Source organism: Miscanthus floridulus, chromosome 5 (genome assembly GCF_019320115.1).
Source record: "Miscanthus floridulus cultivar M001 chromosome 5, ASM1932011v1, whole genome shotgun sequence".
Classification (NCBI taxonomy): Eukaryota; Viridiplantae; Streptophyta; class Magnoliopsida; order Poales; family Poaceae; genus Miscanthus; species Miscanthus floridulus.
The window spans coordinates 115,014,299-115,016,570 of NC_089584.1; the positions used below are offsets into that span (position 1 = coordinate 115,014,299).

Genomic DNA, 2,272 nt, shown 5'->3' on the forward strand with positions numbered 1-2,272 from the left:
TGTCCAGACTAACTAGATCCTGTACAGACTTGAAAAAAAAGAGGTCTCCTTTTCTCTGTGTGTGTGACAACAAAAAAAAGGGTCTATATGCGAAATTGAGAAACTGAGATGTATAATAAAATGGAAAAAGAATCTACCGTGTTAGTTTTCTGCAGAGATAGGCCCACGAAGGCACGGCACGCTCGTGGTTTCCTACTGCAGTTTCAGTCTTTCAGATACTTCGTGTCGAAGTCACCCGTGGGCCGCGGCCTCTTCGAGCCGCAAACTCCAGTCCACTTCTCACCAGGGGCCCACAAGGCTAACGCATAGCGACGGAGCCACGTGAGGCGCGCGTCGTGGCTAGATCGCCGCTGCCTGCCCGCCCGCCGGCTGGCCGCACACACTTGACGCGGCCATTCCACGGCGGATCCAACTTCCGCTGCGCGCAGCGCCGCAGCCCCTCGTTCCTTTCCCCGATTCCACCGGCCGTGCCTTCCTCCACCACCAGCTGCGGCACACCCGCGGACCCGCCTTGCGCTCGCGCGTGAACCCCACAAACTCCGCCAAATTCCCCCAAACCCAGCCGGTCGGACGACCCCGCAAGACCTCGCCAGATCGCCCCCAAATCAACCGGGCCGGCCGACACAAGCCGCGCAACCTGCGGAGATGGAGCTGGCGTCGACCGACCTCGCGGCGCTGGGCGCGGCGGAGCTGGTCCGCGTGTCGGCGTCGATCCCGCGCGCGGCTCCCCGCACCTTCGCGCTGCTCACCGCCTGCCTCGTCTCCCCGCTCTCCTTCGCCGTGCTCGCGCACTCCCTCTTCACCCACCCCATCCTGCGCCGCATCCAGGGCGCCACCCACAACGAGCTCGCGCAGTGGCTCAGGCTCTTCGCCTACCAGTTCCTCTACCTCATCGTCCTCTTCACCTTCTCCCTCCTCTCCACAGCCGCCGCCGTCTTCACCGTCGCCTCGCTCTACGCCGCCAAGCACGCGTCCATCTCCTCCTCGCTCGCCGCGCTGCCCCCCATCCTGCCCCGCCTCCTCCGCACTTTCCTCTGGGTCTCCCTCCTCATGCTCGCCTACCACCTCGTCTTCGCGCTCACCGTCCTCTTGCTCATCATCGTCTTCATCCCCAACGCGTCCGAGTCGGCGCCGCCCTCGCTCTCCTTCGTCCTCTTCCTCCTCGTCGTCGTCTTCGTCTTCCTCGGGATCCACGTCTACATCTCCGCGCTGTGGCACCTCGCCAGCGTCATCTCCGTGCTCGAGCCGCTCTGCGGGCTCGCCGCCATGGCCAAGAGCAAGCAGCTGCTCCAGGGCCGCACCGGCACCGCAGCCACGCTCGTCGTCTCCTACTTCGCGGTCTGCGGCGTCACCTCGTCGCTGTTCCGTGCCGCCGTCGTTAAGGGGCGCGCCGAGGAGGGGAGCTTCGGCCTAGCCTTGCCCGGGCGGCTGCTTGTCGGCGCCGTGCTGGTGTGCGTTCTTGTCTGCGTCAATCTGCTGGGACTGCTCGTGCAGAGCGTCTTCTACTACGCCTGCAAGGCCTTCCACAACCAGCAGATTGACCGGACTGCACTGTATGAGCACCTTGGAGGGTACCTTGGGGAGTACGTGCCACTCAAGAGCAATATCCAGATGGAGAACCTTTGAGATTGGAGCATAGGACAAGGGTAAGCTGCTCACCTCATTGCTTCATACTAGCAGTTTCCTGTGGATCTTTCTCAAAAGATGAGTTTGATTTACAAGGAGCTATCTGATCTTGTTGTTTTCTAGTACCCTGTAGTAGTTTATAATCTGTGTAAGTGAAAATGCGCAGTATGGAACCAATCTATATGGAATGGAACAGAGATGCATGAACAAGGTTGCCTTTCGTGTCACAAACTGTGTTCTTGTTTATCCTTGCTTTCCTGTGAGTCATGTTATTGTTCGTGACTGTGATTCATGATTTAGAGATTGAGGGTTAACATGCACTGACGCACAACTGGTTTCCTCTCTGCTAATGTGAGACTGTGAGAGGTTGTTCACATCGGATGGTGCTCTTGATTCTGTTCTGTGGGATGTCCGTCCCTCCCGTAATCCATACCGTTTGGTAAAAAATTGTGTTATAGATGCCCATTGTTACTCTAGACCATCTCTGTACATCAAGATCACGAGTTTCCCATTAGGCTTCCTATATATACCTCATGTGTTGGAATGTTTTGAAACATGCTTGCAGAATCCATATTAGTTCATTCTATTGGGAAAAAGATTGTGCTATCGACTCTTAATCTGTATCATAATATCTATGATCATCATG

At 56.9% G+C, this 2,272-nt stretch overlaps 1 protein-coding gene across 1 annotated transcript; it reads left to right on the forward strand.

Annotated features, from left to right (window-relative positions):
• Nucleotides 1-335: 335 nt before the first annotated feature.
• LOC136453164 (uncharacterized) lies at nt 336-1,857 on the forward strand. Its single transcript, XM_066453742.1, has one exon. It carries the CDS (start codon nt 646-648, stop codon nt 1,624-1,626), a length of 981 nt encoding a protein of 326 aa, XP_066309839.1. The 5' UTR covers nt 336-645; the 3' UTR covers nt 1,627-1,857.
• The last annotated feature ends 415 nt before the right edge of the window (nt 1,858-2,272 follow it).